At 34.9% G+C, this 12560-nt stretch overlaps 1 protein-coding gene across 3 annotated transcripts in view; it reads left to right on the top strand.

Moving 5' to 3' along the window:
- Positions 1 to 12560, top strand: part of Pdcd10 (programmed cell death 10) — a 44836-nt gene that overhangs the window by 21420 nt on the left and 10856 nt on the right. For all 3 annotated transcript variants that reach the window (XM_023717835.1, XM_023717836.1, XM_004633482.2), the window contains exons 2-3: positions 582 to 792; positions 9436 to 9489. In XM_023717835.1, coding sequence (XP_023573603.1) covers positions 697 to 792; positions 9436 to 9489 — 150 coding nt within the window. In that variant the 5' untranslated portion in view covers positions 582 to 696. The remainder of the gene's footprint in view (positions 1 to 581; positions 793 to 9435; positions 9490 to 12560) is intronic.

Below are 12560 nucleotides of genomic sequence, written 5' to 3' on the forward strand. Positions count from 1 at the left end.
TTTTTGTGTGTGGCAGTTTTTAAGTTATTAGTTTTTAAAATCAATACTTTTTAATGGAAACAACTTGACCAAAAATCTGTCACAGAATTTTGAGACCTATTAAAACAAAGTTTAATGAGAAAAAAAAAAATAAATAAACATATAAGTACCTTGATTCTTTATTCTTAATTCTTTATTTTGGTGCACAAAACATGCTTACACATTGAGTATTTCATTATTATAATCTTGTATCACATAAAACTCTTATAATTACGTACTTTATTGAAACCTTTTTTGCTCAGATTATGTATTATATTAGCTATGTCATTTTTCTACGCCTGAGTTCACTGCATTCAGGTGACTTGGGTTCTTGAATTACTGTCTTGTGGACTAATACTTTACTAGGGAAATTAACTGTAGAAAAATGTAACTTTTCAATCTGCAAAGAAAAACAGGTGTTTTATTGACCACAAACAAAATGCTTTAATAAATTAACTTTTCATAAGATAGGAACTCTGATCTTTGTAAGATGCAAAGTATTTGTATTTGTATTTGTCATTTATCATTATGTAAAATTCTTTTCCTCCTTTCCTTTTTACTAGGTCAGTGTGTGTTTTGTGTCCATTCTTCTGTCATACAAAAAAAGAAGAAATATTGCAGTGAATGAGGATTCCTCTGCATTTTAGAACTGCTTTTTCTACTGTAGTTGGCTTTTGAATGAGGATGACAATGGAAGAGATGAAGAATGAAGCTGAGACCACTTCCATGGTTTCTATGCCCCTCTATGCAGTCATGTATCCTGTGTTTAATGAGGTAAGAGGGTGAACATTTTCTTAGGGTCTCTGCAGTGCCCTAATGTGTGCCACATTGGTTTATTTTATGTAAAAATACTTGTACAAATGAACTCCATTTATGACATAGTCATTGTGTCAGCACAGAAAACAGTGAAAACAAAACCAATTAAATATGCTATTCCCCTCTGGAGGTTACTCTATAGTGAAAAGATAGTGCAGTAAAGATTTATAAAGAATTCTGTAAGGGTTACAAAACACTCATAGATGTAAGTTACGATACCTGCTACGAAGTAAAAGAAATGCATTAACAAAGAAGTTGGCAGGACCTATTAGGGGTCAGGCCTCACTAGAGAGATACAGATAAGCTACAATCAGAAAGAGATTAAAAACAAGGTTCAAGATGGGTACAATCAATGAGGTATGATTGAAAAATAGGGGTAAGGTTTACATCATTTTAAAAAGACACATTAATCCCTCTTGCTTCAGACACATTTACCAATCATTTCTACATCTTTCTGAAGCAGTTCTGGTAGTCTTCCATCATGCGTGTCTTTTGTTGTGATGTCATAACTGCTTAAATATGTGGAATCAATTTAAAATGTTTGCCTTTCCTGTTCATTTTAACTTTTGGGAAGAGTTGGAACTTTTATGGTGCTGGAACTGGTGAATAAAGTGAATGAAGACATAACACGGTGTTTTTAGGAGCCTGCCTTTCCACTGGGTCACACTCAGCAGCAGCATCCACACTGTTCTCAATCATTTTTGATAATGAAAGAAAGCTTCCAGAACTGCTTCAGTGAGTAGCAAGAATGATGGAACGAGTGTGTTTGAAGCAAGGAATAGTGTTTTGAGGGAGATTAAGTCTTACCATGACGAATTTTTTGAAATTTAAGCATTCAACCATATATTTTGTTCACTTATAGGCAGTACAGCAGGCACAAAGATCCTTTAGTGATTATTCATGGTGATCACAGGGCATGTTTGTAAAATTGATATTTGAAAGATACCGTTGCATTGTATCCAAAGAAGACATGGTTAAATTTCTATTGGAGGAATTATCTTGGACTTAATATATTTTTGTTTTTTCTTATAAATTATTATGTTTAATATATAGAGAGAATTCTAGAGCTGAAGCCCTTTTACGATTATTTGTTAACACCTCTCTTTCTAATGTGAAATAAAGGCCAAAAGTGTGAAAGTATTTTCTTCAATTATGAATTACTAAATTCAAATTTAGGTATTTCTGACTGTTCAGCGGCTTCAGCATTTCTTAAAATTTAATACTTTTTTTGGTATTTTATCTAAGTTACTTTCAAAACTATTAACCTTATTGTTGCGATTATTGTTGGAAGACCACCATATCTTTTCATTTTTGTAAAATATTTTTCTTACAGTGAGATTAAGTTTCAGATCCATTTTCCCCCACATTATTGACCTTTTTTGATGTATTTTATGATCTTAAGCTTTGGGGGCAGTAGTATCCCTTTCCACAAGGAAGTTACAGATTTGTCATATAAGACGTACATTTTGGAATTTCAGATACTGTCAAATACTATCTATCGAAGTAGCTTCAGATTCAGCAACATAAAGAGAAATTCAACATGGTAGCTTGGGTAAAAGTTCGTTGGTTACATAAAAGGTTCCATGGGCAAGTGGCCCAAGGGCAGGGTCCTCAGAGCCTCAGAAAGTTCTCATGTACTCAACCATCCACTATCGAAATCTCACTGTGCAGGATAGCTGCTGAGGATTCATCCTGTGGTCTGTGTGAAGTCTTACTTCCAGCTGAGTTTACTTCCTTAAAATAACTCCTTTGAAAGACCTACAGATTTCACTTACATCTGATTTTCAAGAACGTAGTCTCATGACCAAACTTGACTGCAAAAGAGGTTGAGAAACTTAGTTTTATTACTAAGCAGGAAATATCTTTTGAATGATAGTGCTAGAGGTACTCTTAAAGAGTTTGTTATTACATCTTTTGGAGCTGTCAACAAATGATTAATTTCACTTTTGTTGTTATATTTTAATTTTTTCAGGTAGATTTTTTTTTTTAATTTTTTTTTTTTTTTTTTTTGGCGGAACCAGGGATTGAACTCAGGCCCTTGCGCTTGCCAGGGAAGCGCTAATTCCACTGAGCTCTCTCCCCAGCCTCCAGGTAGATATTATTAAAAGTAAGGGCATCATTTCTGTTCAGTAAATACTGAATGTCAGTCATATTGGCTAAGTACTCAGCTAGGTTCTGTAGATGTGAAGTAAAATGTAATGCATGCTTAAGAATCTAGGAAACACGGATTTTTAAGCAAATAAACTAATTATCCTTGTACTTAGAATGAAGTCAGGAAATAGTCACTGAATGCTCCACCCAAAGTTATTTCAAATTTTCCTATCTGTATACCTAACTTGACAAACTATTGGGCAGAGTTGTTGGGGTGAATTTTCTGTATTTGTGTGGTATTTTGAGTTTTTATTTGAGAGGAGGAAAATTAGTATTACAGAATTTCAGTTTGATCCATTACGTACTGAACAAAAATGAGAAAACCTCTAACATTATGAATGATCTTTTTTTCTACATACGAAGAATGGCTGTTTGAATCTTGATTGTGCAAAACAAAATTTATGGGCCTCTGGTAAAATGAACTGTTACAATTCATACTGATAAAAATTGTTTTCATTTTATTCATGTTAATAATTTGGAAGAAAAAGATATGGCTAGAAATGAACTAATAAATCTCTTCTGTAAATAAAAGTAGTGAATTTTCTCCAGATAGGATCTAAAGGTACCTGTGGCTTAATGGGACTAAAATTAGAGTCCATTGCCAGATGACTTAGTCAGTCTGAGAACTAATTATTAGAAGCAAAATGTGAAAATGAAGTAACGGAGCGTAGCAGACTGGAGACATACCACAAGTTTCCCTGGTCTAATTCTTAAATTGAATTTGCTGAGCTAAAGTTATAGTATGAAGCCTTTAAAAACTTATTTCTGTCATGCATTCAAATGCGTGTTCAGAGCTCCAGTGAGTTTTAGAAATGGTGATGATAATGAATGAAATTCCACTTCATAGGTACAATTTAGGGCTTGATTTAGGAATGGAATGACAACATTATTGGGCTTTCAAATGTAAAGTATTGATTAAAAGTATTTCGTTCAATAGTAACATTATTCACTGGTGGTCCAATGTGTTGAGTAACAATAAGATACTGAATGAATTAAACATTAATATTGTAGTTCAGCCACAAATTTCTGTACAAATCTACTAATCTAGAATTTAGTTTCATATAACACAAATTTCTTTACAAGTGTACTAGTCTAAAATTGATTTAAAGGTAAAAGTTGTTCACATTAAACTATTTGAAAATAGCCCACCAGCAGTAAATGTTCTACTCTAAATCTAAATGATTCACTAACTTTTATCTGTATTATATAAGTTAAAAAGAGCTTACTCATTCTCATATTAACATTTGATCCATAAGCACTGTAGTGTTTACTAGAAGATCCTGTTAACAGACTTTTATCTAGTGGAACACCCTTATGCCAGGGAAACTTTAGTACTATTACCTCAGCTTACAAGGCAAAGTTATTTATGGCATTCTGGGAACTTGATGATTATAAGACTTGAAAAGGCTACTCTTAAGAGCCGGGAAGGAGTACATTTCTTGTTTAACCAGCTGTGGGGAGTTCAGAGTCCAAATGTATTGCTTGCAATGTATATATACTAGGAAATAGGTGTCCCTATTGCGTAATGGAATAGCTGATTTCTAGAAACGTCATGCCAATTTTAGATCAGGTTCTTATCTAACTATTTCCTTCTGATTCCTTGTGTGGGAAGAAGGAGAGAGAGACAGTACACTTACTCGTTTCAGATAAAATAGCCTGTCTTCTTTTCCTGTGACCTTTTAGAGGATTTATTTTAAGATACAATATAATTGCTGAAATAATTTATGTCGTATTTTAAGAAACAAACAGCTTTACAACTAAACATGAATTTTAGGTCACCGGGGGCTTATACATTTTGTTTATTAGTAAATCACACAAAAGCATATTCCTAAATAAATAATACCATTCCATTTGGAGGCTCTGAGTCAGCTGTTTCTGCCAGTTCTTGGCATATATATAAAATTTTTTATTTTTTTCCTAGTAAGCAAATGACAATTGGGAATGCTTCTTCAGCTTTGCCCACCTCTCTTAGCTCCCCTCCCTTTGGGGAGAAAAATCAGACTTCACACTTTTAGCACATAAATAACTTGCACAGTAAAGCTGTTACGTTTTAACCTCGGTCTATACATTTTGGACTTGAATTACTGCTCTACCACATAGCTGGTATATATTATCTGAACTCAGTTTCCTTATCTGTAAAATCAGCATAAATAATAATATGCTTAATTCTTACAGCAACCCTGTGAAATGGATGGTTTATTGTATTACAAAAGGTTTAGAATTGTAATAGACACAGTGTTTTTTATTAAGGAGTCTTTCAACATACAGTATATTCTCTGACAAAATTGTGTTGTACTGTTGAGTTTTGTATAACATTGCTTATAATGTTTTAATGATATATTTTTAAACTAATTTGGTGGCTCCGCATAGCTTTTGTGGCAGTCTGACAGCCTCAAGAACTGATTGGTTTTGAGCCATCTAGAGAACTTACTATGTACAAAACACAGCTGGTTGCATTTGCTTTGTGGCAGCTTGAAAGCTGTTTGGAGACTGTTGGTTCCATCTACTTCTGTTTTTCTGGGGTGCTTATTTTTCCACCTGACTCACCTCATTCTCATTTGAATCAAGAGAAGTGTTACCTGGAGCTTTTAGTTCTTGTTTTCTTTCATTCAAAAGATGAGTCAATAATGTGGTGGGGAGGGGTGTAAGGTAAGGAATGCCAACACAAGAATATCAACCCGTGCCTGAGTTTGAGGAAGCACAGTGGATTTGTAGGCAGTGTGGAGCCAATTAACCTAATTATTTTGGCCTTTAAAAAATAGCTTTCACAAGATTTTATGTAAGACTCCTTAAACTTGAGCAACCAAAGGGCTAATTGGATTTTTTTAATTATGGGTTTAGGAAACTAGCTGGATGTCACAAAAGTGTAGGAGTGAATTGATAGGTAATTCTAGAGGGAGCGGTGTAATAAATGAGCTCTCCATGGAATTGAAATTATGTGTAAGCTTTTAGAAGATTTTTTTTTTTTAAATGAACAATGTAAATTTGACAGCTTTGAGTTGGTATTAAGTGTTCTAAAAAGTTACCAAGAGTAAGTTACAGGGCCGGAGAGATAGCTCAGTAGAATAAGCATTTGCCTGGGAAGCACAAGGTCCTGAGTTCAATCCCTGGTACCAGGAAAAAAAAAGAGTAAGTTGCAGAAGGAATTCTGAAGTTGGGCAGCAGACAGTCTGTGGGGTTCAAGTGAGAGCTAGTGCTGGCTGTCATGTGTCCGTTCCATCCAATGCACTGCAGCAGTTTTCCTTCTGCCTCGCGTGAGATGTTGTCCACTTCTGTCTCTCTGCCCTTTGTCTCTCATTCTGCTGTTCTTACCTTTCCATGCTCTGCAGCCAGTGACAGCAAGTTCTGCATGCCTGAGGCCCGGGTGATGCCTTTCCCTTATCTGGTACCCTTGATTGTAAGATCCAGTTGTAACGTTCCTGCTCAACTGGCCCCAAAATACAGTGTGCCCACTACGTCCTCACCAAGTAGTTCTGTACTCTTCAGAAGGCTAGGATTCTTTCAGGATACTCTAGCCAGATTGTTAGGCTAACCCTTTAGAGAATATTGGATTCATTGAAAGTATTGGAAACAGAATTGATTTTTTTTTTCTTTTCTAAACTTAAATACAATCATGTCTTTAGAAACCCATAAAGGACCATCTTCAAAGCAAGATGATTTTAAAAGGCTAAGCCACTTTAAAAATCAGTTCAAATATCATCTTTGTAACAACTTTCCTTTTAACTTCAGTTGCTGATGGTCCCACCACTTTCCTGAAGCTACTTACTTAAATGGATCTTTTAGAGGTAAAGGACTATAGTCTGTTTCTTTATGTCTCTTCACACTGACTTCTTGCACATGAGTGTGATGGTTTTTATAGAGTGGAACATTAAACAGATTCAATGAGAGGGTAAACTCTAACCTGAGAAGAGTGAATACAGGACATCAAGGTAGCATTAGTGGTTTGTATGTGGGATTTAGAGCTGAACAAATTTGATACTACATTCACCTGTTTGTGAATGTAGTAATTGTTTAACATTGGATACATTGATATGAATTGAATTTCTTCCTCTGCAAAATGAATATCATAGCTCAGATTTATTGTGAGAATTTGAGGTGATCTGTTGTATAAAGATACCCTATATAACTCTGGAATACATGCTTAGTAAGTAATATATAAACATATTTATATATACTATATGTTAACAGAAAATATGTGATAATCTATTAGAATATTATCAGAACGTACTCCTGTCAAGAGAAGCAATGATAAGTTGAATAATGTAGCACAAATGTCAAGCCTAAAAGAAATAACACTTTTTAATGTGGTAACATATATCACTGCCTAAGTAGTATAGGCTTTAATTGTAGATTTAAAGATAGTTTAGATAAATTTATAGTTAAGAGATTTACATCTTTTCAGGAATAGGTATGTACTTGTGTACTACTGTAGGTGATATGGATACATAAGAGTGAAATAAGCCTCTTGAGCTTATTGCAGGATGTAGTATATGGTATATAGTATACTCCAAAATGATTCTGAACAGAATTCATGTGCTCTTCTACTCAGACTTCTCATTTAGTAAAATACATCTTACTGTCCTGTGGCTGTCTTTTTTTGTAAGAGATACATATAAACTTAATCTAGAAATCTAAAGATGTTGGTACTTTGAGATCATTTTATTAGACCTTCACTAGTCTTTCTGGGCTTCTTTTGCTTGTTTTGTGATCCTTTCACATAGCAGTCAGGGCAGTACAGTATGAGTTAATGATGCTGATGCTTGAAAGCATATGTGTGAGTCAGACCTTCAACTTGGTGAAAGAGGTCACTGTGGTTACAGACCCAAATAAGGAAATGGGTCTCTGTCAGGATGGAAGCGCTCATCTTGTCCTGCCTGCCTCTCTTTTTTGTACAACTTAAGGTCTGATGATCTGTATTGTGAATTTTAATCTTAAGTAGTAGTATAATGACATGACTTATGTGGAAGTAGAAAACCTTTTTCATTTTTGAAAACATGTTTGTTAAATTTATAAACTACTTCTAGTTCATTCTTTTCCCATATTTGCTTACTGGACTCCTTCTGGTTTCTTTTACCTGCTGAAGCTCTAGATTTTTACAAGCTTTGTAGAATCCAAGGTAAATACTAAAGCTAAATGGTTCATTGTTTTTAATAGCCAAATTATTTATTTTTGCTAATTTTGTTGTTTCTGCTTTGAGCTTCAGTGTACATAACCTATAGGAAGGTATAGTTCTTGGCATTTTTTATAATCTTGTTTAGAAAATAAATTGATTTAAAGTATGGGATTGTTGTTTATATTTCTATATGTTACTTACAAAGCAAATTTTATATTTTGTTTCCTGGAGTGATCGAAAGGACTATTTCATATATATCATTCATAATATGGCATATATTCATAAAGCTTTTATAGACATTCTTGCTTACGTATATTATTGTCCAACATTTTTTTGGGGGGCGGCTCAGACCATCCTGAGGGTGGCGTAGCATGTGGTGCCAGGGATCGAATCATGGTTCCCTGCGCCTGCCTAAGCTTGCTTAAGCAGGCGCTTCAGACCACTGAGCTATCTCACTGGCACCTTTCAACACTTAATATAGTCGTAAGTAAAAAATATGTACCCCAGTCTTTAGGGACTGATGACATCTGAATTTTACTGAAGCTAGGTATTTTAAATTTGGCTGTTATCTCTTTGAGAAATGATGTTATTTTTATGAAATTGTCTTTTTTAGATGGCTGAAAAATGAATCATGAAGTATATATAAAAGGACATTTTTAAAAACAATAAATCTTATGTATTAGAAAAATAAAAGCATTTAGATATAACTTTTGCCTTACTATTTTAAATAATCATTTAATAGACATGAAATAAGAGGACAGTTATAATCTGCTCTAAATTCCACACAATCCAGACTTCAGTTAGAATTTTAAACCTTTTAGCATTCCATTTGCTAATTGATAAAATAAACTAATCTCATTTTAATCCTCAAAAAAGAGTTTGCAAAGCAATTAAAAGGCAGCAGGGTGGTAAACAGAATGCAATTTGTTACACACCTACCTACATTTTATGTAAGTTTTCTCAGCAGAACTTTAGCTGTGAAAATAGCATTGAGAATTTAATGTGAAGACTCCCTATATTCAGTAGTTCCATCAAACATGTTTGTTTTTCTATGTGGACTTAAAGTTGTTATTTTGCATTCTGTACTTATATCTGTTTTTAAGATAGATTACATCGTATTTTTTAAAACAGGAATGAATAAACAACTGAAGACAAAACTTTCAGTTTCCATTGAAAACTATCCTGTTTGAATAATTGTGATTATTTACAATTACTAACAAGTATTTCTGTTAAGTGAGTGATGGAGCATCATCATGATTACCGCACAGTGGAATATTGTAAATGTGTTTTCCCCAAGATAACTGGTCTTTAATAATGATTTTAAATTTTTATTGCAGTTAGAACGAGTAAATCTGTCTGCAGCTCAAACACTGAGAGCCGCTTTCATTAAGGTGAGGTACAAATGATGGTTAATGTGTATGTCATCTATTAATCTGTGATAGTTGCCAGTTTATTTTCTTTTAATGGTAAATATTTTAGACATCTTATGCTTGTTTCAGTATACTTTGTAAGGTTTTAAAACTACTAAAAGGTGGTGAACTGAAACTAACAGTTTCCTCTATTCATCTTAATTTTTTTTTTTTTTTTTCTTTTTAAAGTATTTGGTTATGGGGGCCCAGGGAGATGGCTCAGTGGAGTAAGTGCTTCCCTGGCAAGCTCAAGGGCCTGAGTTGAACAATCCCCAGTTCCGCAAAAAATAAATAAATAAAATAAAGTATTTGTGGCAGGGTCTCACTATGCAGCTCAGACTCATAGTGACCCTCCTGCTTTCTGCTCCCCAGCACTGGGATTACAGGCGTGCAACGGTAGGCCTGGACTGGACTCTGGCTGGCTCAGCCCGCCCTGTGGGGCGGGGCTGGCACAGCATGTGGTGCCAGGAATCGAACCTCAGTCCCTGCACTTGCCTAAGCAACAGCTTTAGTGTACTGAGCTATCTCGCTGGCCCTCCTCTATTCATCTTAAACTTCGTAACAGAGAAGCTGAAAAAGTAATTCTTTTGTCTCAGCTCCCCACAGAGCTGGGACTACGGGTGCATGCCGCCAGGTGTGATTCACAGCACTGATTCTTAATTGAGATTAGTGAACGTTATTTTGGAGAAACATACTTTAGTGAGTTCTGCATTAGTTTTAATGTAGTTATTAAATTTCAAGTGATATTGTGTGTCAGAAAAAAAAATGAAGTTTTTTTGGTGGTTTTAAACTATTTGGAAAAGGTGAAGTCCTTTTCTAGCTAGTCTTTTATGTCCATGTTTCCAATTCTTGGTTTGCAACAAGGATTTTTTAAAATCAGTCTTTACTATCTGTTTTTATTTGGAGAAAACAAGAATTAAAATAGACTTTCCCAAAATAAAAAGATACTGTTGAGTATTACCTTTAAGGATGATGCTCTTGACTTCCTGTTGACTTTTGTCCCCTTGTGAACCGTCTGCCATGCTGTGCAGTCTGCCCAGTGGAGTCACTGACCCACCAGAGCCTATGTAGTTACCCTCTGGCATGTTTTTCTGTAATACCTTTTTTTTTCTTTCTACAAAGATTGGACACCGAGAGTTCAAGATTGAGAAAATCTGAGATTGTATTCTTTGATTTAAGCACAGTTCTATTTGTCAGTCAGGAGAATTGGGTAAATTTGATGTTTTAAAAATTAGAAACGGGGGCTGGGGAAATGGCTCAGTGGAGTAAGTGCTTCCCTGGCAAGTGCAAGGGTCTGAGTTCAATCCCCAGTTCCACCAAAAAAATAAATAAAGAAAAAATAAAGACAATGACTTTTCCTGGGTCTGCTGTGCTGGCCCTGCCCCCGGGGCATGCTAAGAGGGCAGTTGAGATGGGGCATGGTGGCTGGCAGGTGCCTGTAATCCCAGCTCTTGGGAGGCTGTAAACAGAGTGTAGACCCGGAACTAAAATACAGTACATAAATAAGTAAAATTAGAAACAGCTTAAATAGGACTTTAGCTAGAAGGCATTGAACAGTCCCCAAACAATGTACCCAGAGTCCCAACAGTTAAGTTAGACGATTTCATGAAATATTTTACCAAGTTTTGAACGGTAACAGTAATACTCAGACTTTCAAACTGCATTAAGTAAAATCTTAGTTTGTAGATTCAACACACTAAAGATTTGTTATCTATATGGACATACTTAGGAATTTATTTGGATCTATTTAGTAGCACTATTAGATGTTTAGTTTGGCACTAAGGGTATTGTGAACTGAGAAGACTAAGGACCTCTGTGAGACTTTTCTAATCTTGTAGGGTTAGTATTTTAGGGCCCTAGACTAAGTTGATGTTGAAACCTTTGTGTTCAGACTTAACAGCACTTAACGATTTTAGCACCTTAATATAACTTATAGAGATGCTTTTCTGTTGACATTTCCCGCAAGCATATAGAGACTGCTTCCCTGCCTAACCCAGCATGTATTTCATTGTATAGATAGATGTAATGCTGAGAGAAGAAAAGTACTGTAAGCAAATATTGAAGTGAATGTAATTTTTTTGGCAGTTTACCAAATTAATACTGTAACAGCACAACTTAAGCTGCATTTGGACTTTTAGACACTTTTATTTATTTTTGGTTGATTGTTTTTTAGGAGAGGTTTGTTTTTGTTTTTGGTGCCGAGGACCAGGACTTCAGCTTGCTAGGCAAATGCTCTACTGCTGAGCCAAATCCCCAGCTCCTAAGAAGCTTTTTAAATAAGTTTAACCTAAAATATAGCCATAAAATGAAAATAGGTTACTAAGAGTAAGTTCAGTTGGATAGACTATTGTTTTTAAACTTCCGTAAAAAGCATTTCTCTGAATAGCAGTTGAACAGCAGTTACTATAATCCCTGAATTAAAATAAATTACATATTTTCTTTTCCAATTTCCTTCCACAACCCTTCATTTTTGATACCTTGAGTTCTAATGAAGAACAACATGTTAAAATGGAAAGAACAGTAGGAACAGAAGAAAGCTGTAGCTGTGGTGATAACAGAGTATGACCAAAGAGTTCGAAGATACCTGTGCTTGACATAGAAGGAAGCAAAATGATTATCATCTGAATAGGATCATGAATTCTACCTGCTGTTTAATATTAGGGCAAAAAGAAATACAGGAAATCATCAGCATACAAATTTAAATTGTCAGGTGTCTAAAACAAAACATTTTGAATATGCTTGTGTTGAGGGAGGGGGAGAGAGAAAGAGATACTAGGGATTGAGCCATGGTCATTAAATTGACCAAGCTCCACCAATTAAATTTTTTTTTTTTTTTTTACATTTTGTTTTGAGGCAGGATCTCACAAGTTGCCAAGTTACCCAGGTTGATATCACCCTGTTTTCAATTTTCTTGGCATTTTGTGACTTCAAATGCAAACCCTCAAATACCCATGAGGTGAGTCACTGCTTTATCTCCAAGTTGAGCTGTTAGATAAGCTAAAAATTCTCATTGTATTTAAACCAATGAAAACAATAACTGATTTATTATATAT

Source organism: Octodon degus, unplaced genomic scaffold (genome assembly GCF_000260255.1).
Source record: "Octodon degus isolate 3935 unplaced genomic scaffold, OctDeg1.0 scaffold00055, whole genome shotgun sequence".
Lineage (NCBI taxonomy): Eukaryota > Metazoa > Chordata > Mammalia > Rodentia > Octodontidae > Octodon > Octodon degus.